Source organism: Hermetia illucens, chromosome 3 (genome assembly GCF_905115235.1).
Source record: "Hermetia illucens chromosome 3, iHerIll2.2.curated.20191125, whole genome shotgun sequence".
Classification (NCBI taxonomy): Eukaryota; Metazoa; Arthropoda; class Insecta; order Diptera; family Stratiomyidae; genus Hermetia; species Hermetia illucens.
Genome location: NC_051851.1, coordinates 103,643,936 through 103,658,346, shown reverse-complemented (window position 1 = coordinate 103,658,346; position 14,411 = coordinate 103,643,936). Strand labels below are relative to the sequence as shown.

At 44.2% G+C, this 14,411-nt stretch overlaps 1 protein-coding gene across 1 annotated transcript in view; it reads left to right on the top strand.

The window, feature by feature from the left end:
* LOC119653015 (acyl-CoA desaturase) overlaps positions 1–14,411 on the top strand; it is a 49,986-nt gene that overhangs the window by 28,055 nt on the left and 7,520 nt on the right. The window contains exon 2 of the mRNA XM_038057452.1: positions 4,508–4,831. Coding sequence (XP_037913380.1) covers positions 4,606–4,831 — 226 coding nt within the window. The 5' untranslated portion in view covers positions 4,508–4,605. The remainder of the gene's footprint in view (positions 1–4,507; positions 4,832–14,411) is intronic.

Here is a 14,411-nt window from a genome sequence, read left to right as displayed (position 1 = left end):
ATCACTCACTGTATGCCTGAGCGTAGAAGAGGGTTCTGGAGCCGGAGTCTACCTCTCGAATAAAAACGAGAAGTGGGCTTTTCCTTTGGGACAATATACAACGGTTTTTCAAGCCGAAGTTTATGCGATCCTAAGGGTGGCAAACTGGGTGATTGACGAGCGGTTGAAGGGCAGGCGCATCGCAATCAGCAGTGACAGTCAAGCTGCACTGAGGGCATTGAGCAGTCCTTTGATCACCTCGAAAATCGTTCAGGAATGCAGAAACCGTTTGAACTCTATGTCTAGATTCAATACGGTGGAACTACTCTGGGTACCTGGTCACTGTGGCATAGAGGGAAATGAAATCTCGGACGCCTTAGCGAAAGAGGGGTCAATCTCCCCTATGTCGGGACCGGAGCCAGCAATTGAGGTATCAGTAGCATTGGCTAAATCTGTTTTCAAAAACTGGGAACAAGTTTCCCATAATGACAGGTGGCAGAGCCTAAATGCTGCTCGACACACCAAACTTTTCCTGTCAGAACCCAACATACGTACCGCAAAGTTTATCCTGTCGAAAAGCAGGAGGACTTGCAGGTGTATTGTGGGCATTCTGACAGGCCATAATTCACTAGCTGGGCATATGTTCAGAATAGGAATTACCGAATGATACGTGTCCCTCCTGTAATGAGGAAGCGGAATCCACGGAGCATTTCCTATGTAAATGCCTCGCCTATGGACGCATCAGGCATCAGATCTTTGGTGCCGATGTTCTCCAATTGCGACGAGTAGCATCACATCCACTAACGGAAATCCTGCGATACGTTAACGAATCCGGAATATTCTGTTAGACGGGGGTGGCGAGTACAATGGGCCAACACGGCCTGAGTGCTCAGAAGCTGTAGCTTCTCCCCCACCATACACACACACACACACACACACATGTCTGGGCGTTCATAGTTCCCAACTTCTCACCAAATTTCGTGTTAATCGGTGACATTGAACCGATTTTAAAAGGGAGAAGTAGATTCTTCAAGAACGGAATTTTAATATTTCATTCGAATGTCAATTATTCTCGTTAATTATGACGTCAGCATCTTATTTGTATGGCTTAGGATGCAGTACATTCGGACGAAATTGATAAGTTAGTCGAATGATCTAACTCGGCATGTGTGTGCACGATATTGCCCTCTATGCCGGTGCAAAATTTAGTACTCCTAGGATAAACTTAAGAGGAGTTTTCAGTAAATTTATAAAAGTTGGTAATATACTATTAGTAAGTTTATTTGAGCAGATATTGGAATGAGACATATTCTGAGACCAAAATTTCATCTAAGCGCACCACCCTGAGGTTTTTCGGATTTTTAGGTTGGGTAGTTTCCAAAAATGAGTCCTGTCACATTTTAAATGCGTACATTTTGACTCCTCACTCGCGCACTTTGCAATTCACGACAAAACGAGAAGTACTAATCGAGATTTTTCATTTGATATCCTACGTGACTCTATCCCGTGAAAAAAATTTTTGAGTCCGCCCTTTGCATATAGCCCCCCTTTAAACTCCACCTAAATTTATACCACTCGCTGTATGCGTGGAATTTCATAGTTCCCATCTGTCCACCAAATTTCGTTTGGATCGGTTTAGCCGTTTTGGAGAAAAGGGCGTGTGACAGATATACTGACAAACAGACAGTGAATCGATTTTAATAAGATTTTGTTTTACACAAAACCTTAAAAATTATCCAAACAAACAGGTTTTTCACTGCAATATGCCAAGACACATAGGCATGTATACGTTGGAATCCATACCTTTATTTTGCACGTGATTTTGGCTGTATATTTCATTGTCTGTGTGTTTTTCTCGGAAAATTGCCTCATGCAACGTTCCTTCAATCCCAACCACATCCCAATACCCCTACTGAATCTGACGTCTAACAAGGGACGGACTTGGTTTTCGTATTTGAAATACAATTTAATGTCGGCAATATACAGTGCGTAGCTTAAGTAGTTTTTTAAAACCTTGAAACCACGGTGGTAATGGTGGTGGAACAATCATGTTCATCAATACTCATATAAATAGCTGCTACACGCTGCTTCTTAAGTATCACAAAATCATATATCAAAAGCAGTTTACGTTTTGTCTGCGCATAGCCAGCGATTTCTTCTAAGTTGACTTTAAATAGGAAAGAATACCTTGTTTAATACCACTTTCATCGTAATGTGACATGCTCGTCTTCATCGATGTTCAATAGCACGTTTGTTTCTCAGTCAGAAGCAGAAATAGATCCCAACAGATCGTCGTGATTCGCAAGCCATTTTCGTAAAATCTCCCTTTCGGTGCACGATGATAAGGTCCAGCTGAAGTGCATGCGCTTCTTTGAGGGTATCTCAACCTATTAAAACCATCTGAATAAAAATCCTTTTCCAGCACTCGGGTAGGATAGCACATGGCCGCTTCTCCGCCGCTCCTAACAAAATGTCGATCCGTCCTCGGCTCCTGCATGTGGGGACAGCTAGGTTTTCGATGGACAATGTCACTAGGCTGCTTGACATATGTAGTTGGTAATATTTGGTAGCACTAATGTTTATATGTTGATCATGGAGTCCTCGTTCTTCGCTATTATTGCCGATTTCACATTGCCTTTAGCTTATATCATAATTTAGCACTTGCCCTTCTTCTTCACCTTCACCCTTTTTCTCGTTCAGAAACGGGATTGCCACATAATTTTATCCGGTCAATGGCTGATCTGGATGGGGTCGAGGAAAATACTTCTCACAATTTTTTTACCATCGTGGCTCCCCATTTGGGAGTTGACTATAGCGTGTTGCTCCACCGATCTAACGCAATATCTCCTTCTCCATTACCATGAGACGTCGTTCATTGTTTTTGATAGTCGGCAAGCACTCTGAACCAAAGAGGGCGACAGGAGGAACGACACTACGGTAAGAAGAACAAGTCGGGAAACCGGAAACTAGACGCTTCAGGTATGAAAGGTTTTGTGTATTTCTTTTATAAAGAGATTTGGGTGTGCATTTGTCCCATCAGCGTGTAGCACGTAAAATATGCATATATTATGTGAAAATATCCACTTTCAAGTGATATTGACATTCATAGTCTTGAATTTGCAGAGGAGCGACAGTTCTGACCTAGTACAACTTTGTTAGTAATGGTGCGATTTTCACCAAATTTGGCAGGATCGTGCTCCATGCTGTAGCCTACATTGCTTGATTTTAGGGTAAACTTAAGGGGGGTTTTCCTGTCAATTACTAAAAATTATAGTAATATACTATTATTAATTTTATTTGAACAGGTATCGGTATGGAGGGTATTTCGGAGCCTAGGCACCATCTAGTGGCAGCCACCTGATTTTTTTCAGATTTTTCGGTTGGGTAGTTTCTGAGAATGGGTTCGTTAAAAAAATGATCACCTTCAACCCCCTGCACTCCCCGCCTTTTCAACAAATGTCAAAACTAAGACCGGCTTCGAAAAGTACTAACCGAGACCTTTAATTTGATATCCCACATGACTATATTTGGTGAAAAAAATGTGTCCCCCCTTTTGTATGTATTGGGACCCTCCTTAAATTCAACGTAAAAGGATGTAACTCGTTATATGCGTGAGCGTTCACAGTTCCCAACTTTCCACCAAATTTGGTGCCAATCGCTATAACCGCCTCCGAGAAAAATGCGTGTGACGGACAGACAGATAGACAGTAAACCGATTTTAATAAGGTTTTGTGTTTATATGTTTTTTTTTCACCAAATACAGCCATGTGGGGTATCAAATGAAAGGCCTTGATAAGCACTTTTCGAAACCGGTCTTAGTTTTGCCATTTCTTGGAAAGGTGGGAAGTGCAGGGGTTCGAAGTGATCATCCCTTCTCAGAAACTACTCAACCAAAAAATCTGAAAAATTCAAGAGGCTGACACTATATGGTGCCTAGGCTCCGAAATGCCCTTTATACCGATATCCTTTCAAATAAAGTTAATAATAGTGTATTACTAAAATTTTTAGCAGCTGGCAGGAAAACCTCCCTTAAGTTCCTCCTAGAATCACGAAATTTTGCAGCAATGTAGGCTACAGCATAGAGCATGATCCTACCAATTTGGTGAAAATCGCACTATTACTAACAAAATTATAATAGGTTAAAGCTTTCGCTTCTTTGCAAATTCAAGACTATGAATGTCAATATCACCCAAAAGTGAATACTTCCACATAATATATGCAACTATTATGTGCTACATACTAATGGGGCTAATGCGCAGTCAAATGTCTTTATAGAGGAAATACGCTAAACCTTCCATACCTGAAGCGTCCAGCTTACGGTTTCTCGGCTTCTTTATATACTTACCACACTTCGCACTTACTCTTCGGACTGCGGTAGATCAATTTAACCTAGCGCAAGAGTTCCTCTGGCTCTATGTATTGCGGCAGAGCAAACCAGACGAGTTTGTGTGACACGTTAGCATGATTTTTAAATCAAAAAATAAAATACACTTAAATTAAAATTCAGTCAAAAATTCACTTGTTTCAGATTATCTATATTACGTGAAAGTGACCCCAATTTCCGTTCTACAATGTTTGCCGTTTAGAGGCTGAATTGAAGAAAGGTTTTGTTAAAAGGCTGCCATCATGTGTCCAATAACACTGACTGAAACAACAACACTACGGAACTCTCAAAGGAATGCCACCGACACTGTAGATGAATCCAACAAAGCTTCGAAAATTGATACCGCATCTAGTGATTATCACCCAAGGATAAGATGGCTAGACTTGTTGGCGCAAGCTTTTATCCATGTTGGCTGTATATATGGATTCTACCTACTGTTTTATGCGAAACTACTTACAGTTGTTTGGGGTAAGTAACCTTCTTTATTTTCCGGAAAATATTTTAATATAAATCCATTATGTGAAAAACAATTTTTTTATTCATAAATAATGAACATCACACTTTTAAAACAAATTTAATCTAAGAAATCTTAGCAGCTAACTTAGTCTAGAGTTATAACTATAGAACTTGAATTAATAAAATTTCATGTTGTTTGCAAGTCATGAGGAGCATCTGGAGGAGAAATTACAAAAACCTGCAATCATGTAATGATATTAGTGGAGATAGGAAATCAAGTCGATCCCTTGAGTGGCCGATAACGACCTAGAGGGCAGAGCTATCCCAAAAAGCTAAACAATTTGGCAAAATTTGACCGTGAAGGTCCGCCCACGAAGGTTGCAGCTCTATCAAAGCTCTCGGTCGACACGTTCTTGCACGCCTCTGTGCTAGCCAGGCTCGGGAATGTGGGGGGGTCCTTTGAGCGCTTTGATCCCTCACGCTTCATTACTAAAAACAACGTGTCTTTACCGGTGCGTGGGTCCGCACCGGATTTTAAAATCGAATTTTACGTAGGAATTCGCGACGGCCTATCGAATAAAACCAGAACGCGAGCTAAATTGGAAAATAAAAATAATAAAAAAAAAACGGCTCGACCGCGCGCGTGGAGCCGTTTGTCTCCGGACCCGAGTGCCGCGATCAAGTAGTGGAAAATCCACGACGGATCACCTTCCCGATTGCCGTCCCTTCCGCCTCAGATCTTGAACGAGGCGCGGCCGGTGAGGTTCCCACCCTTCCTCGACATCCTCCGGCCAGTTATTCTTCTAGAGGATGTCCCTTGTGTAAGAATCCCGCGGGAGTAAGGAGGAACTAAGGGGAGGAAGTCCTCAAACTACCTTTGATTATTCACACATTAATGTACTTTTTCAAGCTTATGAACATAATACAAAGGAAAAAAAAAATTATTACAACCAAAAAGAAATTAAAATAAAGTTAATTAAAATGTAAGTTTAAGAAAAAGAAAATGAAAATAAAATAAGAGAAAAAAAAAAAGAAAAACAATAAATAACCAAAGTGTAAAATTTACCAACGAGAAGGGAAATAAACTAAAAATCAATAAAAAAAAAGAAAAGAAAAGAAAATAAACAAACCACTTACCCAAATGTCACTCCGAGCTCGGACCGATCCTTCGGGTACCTATTTCTTTTTTGTCTTTAAATTCAAATTATTTATAACTAAAAAATATATAGTCCTACAACAAAAAAAACTAACGTTAGTTCACTTCTTCTCTATGATTTCGTTCCTCATGCTTTTATGAGGGATTGTTTATACACAACGCGCAAATTTCGACACTAGATTTCAGCAATTAGATATTAATTTCTTTCCGTTGCGATTTCGCCTATTTCAATTGTTTTTCTTCTTTTTGCTTTAAAACTCTGTACATTATTCAGGTGTTAACGATTAAACGATTTTAATCTATTCTCGGAATCTTCGTTTTAACTACACTTCAGTTAGCACGATGTGGGGTTAGTTTTCTCGGTCGGATTCTTTTATTTTGCTCGCGGAAATCTTCACACTTTAGGATGAATTATCCTCTTCTTTTTCCTCCGTCCTCACTCTTATCTTTCCTCTTCCTCGTTTTCTTTTTCCCCTCAGTCCTCGCTGCACCTTCCTTCGCTCAGTTCACCAGACCTCCTCCTCAAGACGCTCCCCGAACCGCTGCCCTCCAGCTCTCCAACCAAACTCCTCGTTTTTTCCTTCCCGCCAAAAACCTTCTCCCAGCAACATTCCCGCTGCCTTTGTTCGTGCACCGCTTCTATTCCCGCTACATAGCCTTTCTCACTCGCTAGGCAATGTTGCGGCAACATGCGCATGCGCCTGCGGATGCGGCAAATCATTCCCCTCCTGTCAAGATCAATTCGCTTGAATACATTGAATAATGTGCAATCTGCGGCGAACTTTAAGGCAATTGCACACTATTAAATGCATTGTTTAAGCAAATTGATTAAGAAAGAGCCGAATGAAATTCCGCTCCCGTCGCGCAGCCGCGGTCACTACAGGGCAGCTGGGTTTTCGAGACCCGCTCGAGGAAAGAAAGCTGAAGACCAGTGAGGGCCTCACTGCTGATAGCGGCTGGGTGTTGGCGGTTGCAAGGAAAGGTAGATCGAGATCCAAACCCACATTAGGCCTTGAGGTCCTTCGCGTGAGCGATGCCCAGGTTACGACCCTCCATGTCCTCCAGCTCGTATTGAACCGTTCCGACTCGACCGATGACCTTCGCCTTCACGAACTTCTGATCCAATTTGGCATTATATCGTTTTGCTGCACTGCTTAAGTTGAAGAGCCGCTTATACACGATATCTCCGACCTGAAATTCACGAGCTCGGGATCGCAAGTTGTAACCCCTTTCCTGTGTCTCTCTTGCCTGGAGGATTCGCCCTTGAACCTCTGCTCTCAGAATAGCAAGTTTATCCTGAGAACAGATCTCCAAGGTCGCATCAGGTAAGGCGTTCAGGCGTCGTAAAAGGGCGTAGGTACTCCCATGGGTGACCATGCTTTGCCCAAAAACGACGTGATAGGGTGATGTCCCTATCGAGACGTGTTTCGCTGAACGCAAGGCACAGTTGATGGATGACAACTTGTTATCCCAATCTCTTTGGTCAGGACCGATATAAGCGCGTATAGCAGCCAACAGTGAGCGATTTACTCGCTCCGAGGCGTTTGCCTGCGGGGAGTATAAAGCGGTGTAAATGTGTTGAATGCCATACTGGTTCAGAAGATCGTTGAAAGCCACGGATTTGAACTGTACCCCATTATCAGATGTGATCGACTCAGGGATTCCAAACACATGAAAGATTCTCTTCTCCAAGTATTCGGTCAGCACGTTTGCGGTAAACCGTTTAATCGGCTCCACAAATGAAAACTTTGAGAGAGAATCGAGAACGACTATTGCTCCGATATTTCCGGCGCGAGATCTGGGGTATGGGCCGATCAAATCGATATACAAACGTTGAAATACCCGATCGGAGATGAGCGCTTTTCCCATTAGAGGTTGGAGCGTTTGGTTGGGAGCTTTTGACGTCTTGCACGTTTCACAATTGCGGATATAGTCCTTGACCTGTGAAACCATTTTAGGCCAATAAAACCACAACCGCAGTCTACCCAAGGTTTTACCAACCCCCCCATGTGCACTCAAAGGATGATCATGGGCACGGGTGATCACCTCCATCGTCAGCTCCTCCGGAATCCAAAGCTTCCAAGCCTGTTGTTCTTGCATCTCATCTCCTGAAGCATGATTGGTTCGTTTGTATACCAATCCATCGCATACCTGCAGATCAGGGAGTTTGTTGGAATTCTCCCTAATACGCTCTATTAATTGCAAATAGTTCGCAGACCGAAAATGTGGTGAATTAAAATCCACGTCTGCGTTGTTCCCACTTCTCTCCAAAGCATCCACCTCCGCTGGTGAATACATGCGAGATAGAGAATCCGGGACCAGATGTTGTGATCCCTTTCTGTGTTTGATGATGAACGAGAATCCTTGAAGCTTCAATGCCCATCTGGCCAGTCTGCCGTGAAGGTCGGACTGGTTCATCAGCCATTTGAGCGAAGCGTGGTCAGTTACCACTTCGAATGTTGTGCCTTCAACATACGCTCGGAATTTGCGCACTGCCTCCACCGCTGCCAGACATTCTTGCTCAGTGACAGTGTAGTTTCGCTGAGGCTGTGTAAGCTTCTTCGACATATACGCTATAGGAACTTCATGTCCCTCCTCTGTCTTCTGCATCAGCACCGCTCCTATGCCATGTTGACTTGCGTCACAATGTATGGCGAAAGGCTTGGAGAAGTCGGGGCTGTGCAGAACTGGAGCCGAGGAGAGACTCGTTTTCAGAGCGTCGAAAGCCGAGATAGCTTCCTCAGACCAGCAAAACTGACGCTTCTTCTGAAGCATGTCTGTCAACGGTGCAGTCAGCGAAGCGTAATTTGGCACAAATCGCTGATACCACCCACACATCCCAAGAAACCGCCGCAGTTGCCTGACGGTTTTCGGCCGCGGAAAATCTTTGATGGCGTGTACCTTGTCGGGATCGGTACAAATCGTCCCGTTACCAATGATGTGCCCCAAGTATCGAACTTCTTTCATGACAAATTTTCTCTTCCGGATGTTCAACGTCAAGCCAGCGCGTCTCATACAGAGAGCCACTTCGCTTAAGAGCAGCAGGTGTTGATCGAAGGTCTCTGTAATAAGTAGCAAGTCATCTAAATATACAAAGACTTGATGACGTAAGTGAGCAGGGATGACCTTATCCATCAGTCGCTGCATGGTTTGAGGTGCATTGCAGAGCCCAAACGGCATGGTCACAAACTGATAGAGTGGCCGACCTGGGACGGTGAAGGCAGTCTTATCCTTGGACGCCTCATCCAGAGGAATTTGCCAGAACGCATCCTTCAGATCTAGACTCGTAATGAATCTAGCCTTCGGGAGACGACTGAAAATCCCCTCGATGAGAGGTAAAGGATAAGCGTCCTTCACTGTTACATTATTCACTTTACGTGCATCAAGGCAAAGTCGCACTTTACCAGGTTTCACCACAAGGGTAACTGGCGAAGACCAGGCGCTTTGCGATTCTTCGATGACTCCCAAAGCCAGCATCCTATCAATCTCTTCGTAGAGGAGCTTTTCGATGGCGGGAGAGACTGAGAAGTGTCTCTGTTTAATCGGTTTGTTACCGCCGACATCGATGACGTGTGTCGTAAGACTTGTACGTCCTAAGCCCTCCGACTCGAAAGATGGAAAACTGCCAATGACAGCCTCGAGCCTTGCTCGCTGGTGTGTCGTCAACTGGTGTTGATTGACGTTCTCAACATTTTCGATGGAACAAATGGAAGGTACAAATAAGTCCTGTGCGAGATCGAACTTGCGCACAAAATCAGCTCCAAGGTAAAGATTTTGCGTTAACGACGGGATAAGGAGGAACGACATCGATTCCGTCCGATCACGAAAGGTGATGTCAGCTGACACTCTGCCTACTGTCGAGTGGCTAGTCCCGTCAGCTGTCCTGAGATCGATGCGTAATCTCTCCCACTTGTACCGACCGTCGTTAATAATTTTCCGGGCGAAATCCGAAGCTAAGCAACTTACAGTGGCTCCGGTATCAATCAGTCCTGAAATACGCTCACCCAAGACTGTGACATCCGCATACGGGCGAATATCGTTATTGGGCCGACTCGTGAGAATGGCAGAGTAGTAAAGACGACGGTTGCGCATTATTCGCATCCAATATTGGCGTAAGCGAAGAGTTGAGCGCTTCGGTTTTTTCGTCGCCATCTCTGCTACTCCGAAGATCCGTTCTCTGGCCGCTTGATATTGTTGCAGTCTTACGTGCAACGGCCTCAGAACCGAAAGCATCGGTTTCCTTGAAATAATTGGTGGTGGGGTCAAATCCGGGTAGGTCATAGTTAAGTTATCGGACCGCCTCAACACGGTAGGTGGACCGAGAGTCGAGGAGACTAGTGTTGTTGTGGCATTTGAGGTTTGCGACTCCCTTCCCCGAGGGAGCGATTTGTCCAGTTTTTTTTTTTGCACTGAACAACGAGGACATTGTGGCTTCATGATATTAGGAGTTCCGCAACCGTAGCAAAATCGACGCAACTCCCCCATACAATCCTGCCATTGGTGTCCTAACTCCCCACAATTCCAACAACCCCTGGGCTGTACCGCTTCGACCTCTGCTTCGAGCATGTCATGGCGACTCAAGCTGCTGCGTACGCCAAAAGGTTCGGTAGCGTCCACTTCCGACAAATGTCGCTTCGGACCCGAAAATTTAGCCAATTGGCGTACGGCCAAGCGGTCTTGCTCATTCTCGAACTTTTCAACCCATTCACGCAATTCACGAATTGTCGCTAGGTGAATGGGGAAAATAGCCCGCATGATTTCCGGCCGGAGATTGCGCCGTAGAGTCTCCACTAACTCAGCTTCTTTAGGCAGTTGTTGAAGTCGGGACACCCAACGTCGGACATCCTTATAGAATTCATTGAAAGGTTCCCGATCCTTTTGAGTCCGGCTCCGAATTCGCTCCCAAAGATCAATGTCCGGCAAACGATCTCGGAATTGATCTCGGAGAGCGTCCCGCAGATCCGTCCATTGCGCGTCAGGGTTGCCTTGTCGATACTCCCAATACCAGTCAGCCGCTTCCCCAGAGAACAAGGTGTAGGCGAACTCCAAGAGAAGAGAAAAGTTCCCCTGCAGAGTCGAATGAGTCAAAGATTCGACTCTGAAAAGGAACTTCTCTATTGGCAGCGATCCCTCAGAGCCGTCATATTTTAGACCCCACGAGTTTATGATGTGGGTAATTTTGTCTGGGGACATCGTGCTGCGTAGTCGTCCTGATGAATTAGAAGGGAGAGTTAACGGGGGTAATGGCGATGAAAGAGAAACAGGTGCCGGGGGGCGATCCACTCTCGGAGGATGTTTAAGCGTGGAAGAACGCTGTTCCTCGTCCAGCACCTCCTTCACGAACATGCTTAATCGCGACATTAATCTAGCTTCTAGATATGACACCGACGGTGATTCCGGTGTCACATCATACGGTCCTCTAACTTGAGTCGCTGTGCTAGAAGTTCCCTGTTGGGTGTTATCTGTCGCCGGATAAGCGGAATCTTCGCAGGTGGCCGAAATCCAACGCTGCTTTGTTCGCGCCCCTCGATTATGGGTCGACGCCCAGGCCCCTGCCCCTCGTTCATCGCCACTCGGCACCGGGTCACCCTCGTTCTCGGACATTTTGGAGGCGAAGAGAAAATAAAATAAAAAAAAAAGAAAATGAATAATGAAAAAAAAACCGAATTTATCTGACAGACAACCCGAAAAAAATCCCAGCAAAAATAGAAGAAAGAAAAACAACAGCCAAGTAGAACCAAAAATGCAGTAAAATGTACTTTGAGGACTCCTCCCTCTCTCAAATTTTCAACTCCATATTCAACTCCCGCAGAATTCTCGGATGACTAAAATGTCATCCCAACCTCATAAATTTTCTCATCTGTGTGCAGAACTACCACACACAGTGTTTTCCAAGAAGAGACAACAATCGAGTTGCTCCCCGTCGCAGAATATTAAATAAAAAGAACAAGCAAAAAAGGAACACGAGAATTCAATCTTCCTCGTCTGGAGTCAGAGAACAAAGTGAAGATGAATCATTGAGGACGGAACGGCACAGCATATAGCCGACTACCTCCGTATTCCATCAAGGATCCATCTCACCCGTCGCTTCCTCCCTACGAAGAAGAAAGAATATTCAATTTTCTTTAAAATTCCGAAACGAAGAGATAGCCGTTTCACATTAAGGTAGGGAAGGACACTCCTCAGAAGCTCGGACGGCAATACCTTTCAGCTTATAGCCGCAAAGGCCCGTAGATCCAGAGACTTCTGGGAGGGAATCACCTACGAGACGTTAAGTCTCAAGACAAACACAACAAACGACTAGATCTTTTGGTATTCTACCAAGGATAGGGCAGGAAACTCTACGTTACAAGGTGGGAAAGGAAATTGAGGCTTAGGAACACTTGCTTCCGGGGAAAAAGGCGTGAAACCTAAAACTAGAAATCTGAAGACAAGTGTACGTGGAGCCTAGCCGGGAACAATCTTGAGAATCTATTGATTCTCTATCCGACACCACCAAACGAAGTTGTGAGCCGGAATAGGCTATCTTCCACTTAATTCAGGAAACCTGTAAATAATAAATTAAGCCTGAATCCAGGAAATGTTGGGCCCCACGTTGGGCGCCATTTGTAATGATATTAGTGGAGATAGGAAATCAAGTCGATCCCTTGAGTGGCCGATAACGACCTAGAGGGCAGAGCTATCCCAAAAAGCTAAACAATTTGGCAAAATTTGACCGTGAAGGTCCGCCCACGAAGGTTGCAGCTCTATCAAAGCTCTCGGTCGACACGTTCTTGCACGCCTCTGTGCTAGCCAGGCTCGGGAATGTGGGGGGGTCCTTTGAGCGCTTTGATCCCTCACGCTTCATTACTAAAAACAACGTGTCTTTACCGGTGCGTGGGTCCGCACCGGATTTTAAAATCGAATTTTACGTAGGAATTCGCGACGGCCTATCGAATAAAACCAGAACGCGAGCTAAATTGGAAAATAAAAATAATAAAAAAAAAACGGCTCGACCGCGCGCGTGGAGCCGTTTGTCTCCGGACCCGAGTGCCGCGATCAAGTAGTGGAAAATCCACGACGGATCACCTTCCCGATTGCCGTCCCTTCCGCCTCAGATCTTGAACGAGGCGCGGCCGGTGAGGTTCCCACCCTTCCTCGACATCCTCCGGCCAGTTATTCTTCTAGAGGATGTCCCTTGTGTAAGAATCCCGCGGGAGTAAGGAGGAACTAAGGGGAGGAAGTCCTCAAACTACCTTTGATTATTCACACATTAATGTACTTTTTCAAGCTTATGAACATAATACAAAGGAAAAAAAAAATTATTACAACCAAAAAGAAATTAAAATAAAGTTAATTAAAATGTAAGTTTAAGAAAAAGAAAATGAAAACAAAATAAGAGAAAAAAAAAAAGAAAAACAATAAATAACCAAAGTGTAAAATTTACCAACGAGAAGGGAAATAAACTAAAAATCAATAAAAAAAAAGAAAAGAAAAGAAAATAAACAAACCACTTACCCAAATGTCACTCCGAGCTCGGACCGATCCTTCGGGTACCTATTTCTTTTTTGTCTTTAAATTCAAATTATTTATAACTAAAAAATATATAGTCCTACAACAAAAAAAACTAACGTTAGTTCACTTCTTCTCTATGATTTCGTTCCTCATGCTTTTATGAGGGATTGTTTATACACAACGCGCAAATTTCGACACTAGATTTCAGCAATTAGATATTAATTTCTTTCCGTTGCGATTTCGCCTATTTCAATTGTTTTTCTTCTTTTTGCTTTAAAACTCTGTACATTATTCAGGTGTTAACGATTAAACGATTTTAATCTATTCTCGGAATCTTCGTTTTAACTACACTTCAGTTAGCACGATGTGGGGTTAGTTTTCTCGGTCGGATTCTTTTATTTTGCTCGCGGAAATCTTCACACTTTAGGATGAATTATCCTCTTCTTTTTCCTCCGTCCTCACTCTTATCTTTCCTCTTCCTCGTTTTCTTTTTCCCCTCAGTCCTCGCTGCACCTTCCTTCGCTCAGTTCACCAGACCTCCTCCTCAAGACGCTCCCCGAACCGCTGCCCTCCAGCTCTCCAACCAAACTCCTCGTTTTTTCCTTCCCGCCAAAAACCTTCTCCCAGCAACATTCCCGCTGCCTTTGTTCGTGCACCGCTTCTATTCCCGCTACATAGCCTTTCTCACTCGCTAGGCAATGTTGCGGCAACATGCGCATGCGCCTGCGGATGCGGCAAATCATTCCCCTCCTGTCAAGATCAATTCGCTTGAATACATTGAATAATGTGCAATCTGCGGCGAACTTTAAGGCAATTGCACACTATTAAATGCATTGTTTAAGCAAATTGATTAAGAAAGAGCCGAATGAAATTCCGCTCCCGTCGCGCAGCCGCGGTCACTACAATCACTATAGGGGGGCGGAATCTTGAAGAGGTGAAAGA